Source organism: Capsicum annuum, unplaced genomic scaffold, assembly GCF_002878395.1.
Source record: "Capsicum annuum cultivar UCD-10X-F1 unplaced genomic scaffold, UCD10Xv1.1 ctg56964, whole genome shotgun sequence".
In the NCBI taxonomy this organism is placed as follows: Eukaryota; Viridiplantae; Streptophyta; class Magnoliopsida; order Solanales; family Solanaceae; genus Capsicum; species Capsicum annuum.
The window spans coordinates 1-1,261 of NW_025865427.1; the positions used below are offsets into that span (position 1 = coordinate 1).

Here is a 1,261-nt window from a genome sequence, read left to right on the forward strand (position 1 = left end):
GCCCCTTCAGATTCAACTGAACCTAAGGTTGATCAGGTGTGTGTGTTGGTACCTATATAATTAAAAAGTATATTTTCCTTCTCTTATAGTGGAGTCATCATCTGCCCCTTTAGATTCAACTAGGAATTTCTGTTTTCTTCTCATTCTTTGTGGTTGTCATTGCTATTAGATTGTCTAACCATAATTCTCTATAGTTTATCCTATAAACAATTTGACAATATGTTTACATCTATAACAAGGACTTTCATGTTGACCTTTTATTATGACAACTTGAATAAAGGAAATGCTGCGTAATTTGGTCAATACTAGCAAAGAACTTCTCCATTTATCTAAACTGTGAGGCTTACGTCTATAGGTTGAGATTGATGGGTGGTAGTCTTTAATATTTACCCTCAGAAATTATAAGTTCTAATTTAGTTCTTTTAATTTTGTTTCTCTCTCCAATATAATGTGATTGGTGCTAGAAAGGAAAAGACATAGTTTCAGTTTGGTAGTTCGTCGATTTTTTTTTGTTTACAATAATACGTTGTGAGAGAGCTTCATTCAATTTGTCTTGTCTTGGTGATTTATGTTTTGGTTTCCGTTATATTTTAGGGTAAACAGGAAATCAAGAAACCTAAATATGTGCAAATTTCCATTGAATCTTATTCACATTTGACTGGACTGGAGGAACAAGTGAGTGGCTTAGAGGATGAAGTCAAGGATTTGAATGAAAAGTTGGCTGCTGCACAGTCAGAAATGACTAATAAGGAAAACCTGGTAAAACAATACCCTGAAGTTGTTGAAGAAGCCGTCTCAGGTGATGTTCCTTATTGACTTGTGTTTTTCTTGCAACAAGTATTTTGCAACTTGGTACCGAATTCTTTTATTTACATCTATCTGTACAGGTTGGGAGAAGGCTGAGTCAGAAGCCGCGAAACTGAAAAATCACCTGGAATCCGTTACTCTTTTGAAGCTTACTGCTGAAGACAGGGCATCACATCTGGATGGTGCACTGAAGGAGTGCATGCGGCAGATACGAAATTTGAAAGAAGAACATGAACAGAAGCTGCATGATGTGATTCAGAATAAAACCAAGCAGTTTGACAAAATGAAGCATGAGTTTGAAGCAAAATTAGCTAACCTGGACCAACAGTTACTTAGGTCTGCAGCGGAAAATTCTGTACTCTCAAGGTCTTTGCAGGAGCGTTCTAGCATGGTGATACAGCTCAATAAAGAAAAAGCCCAAGCTGAAGAAGAAATTGAGATGTTGAAGAGCAAT

At 36.6% G+C, this 1,261-nt stretch overlaps 1 protein-coding gene across 1 annotated transcript; it reads left to right on the plus strand.

Annotated features, from left to right (window-relative positions):
* Positions 1–11: 11 nt before the first annotated feature.
* LOC107852694 (filament-like plant protein 4) lies at positions 12–1,248 on the plus strand (the record flags this gene model as incomplete). Its single annotated transcript, XM_047404328.1, has 3 exons — positions 12–36; positions 595–799; positions 888–1,248. Coding segments are annotated over exons 2-3 (422 nt in total), but the record flags the coding sequence as incomplete, so codon positions are not given.
* Between the last annotated feature and the right edge of the window lie 13 nt (positions 1,249–1,261).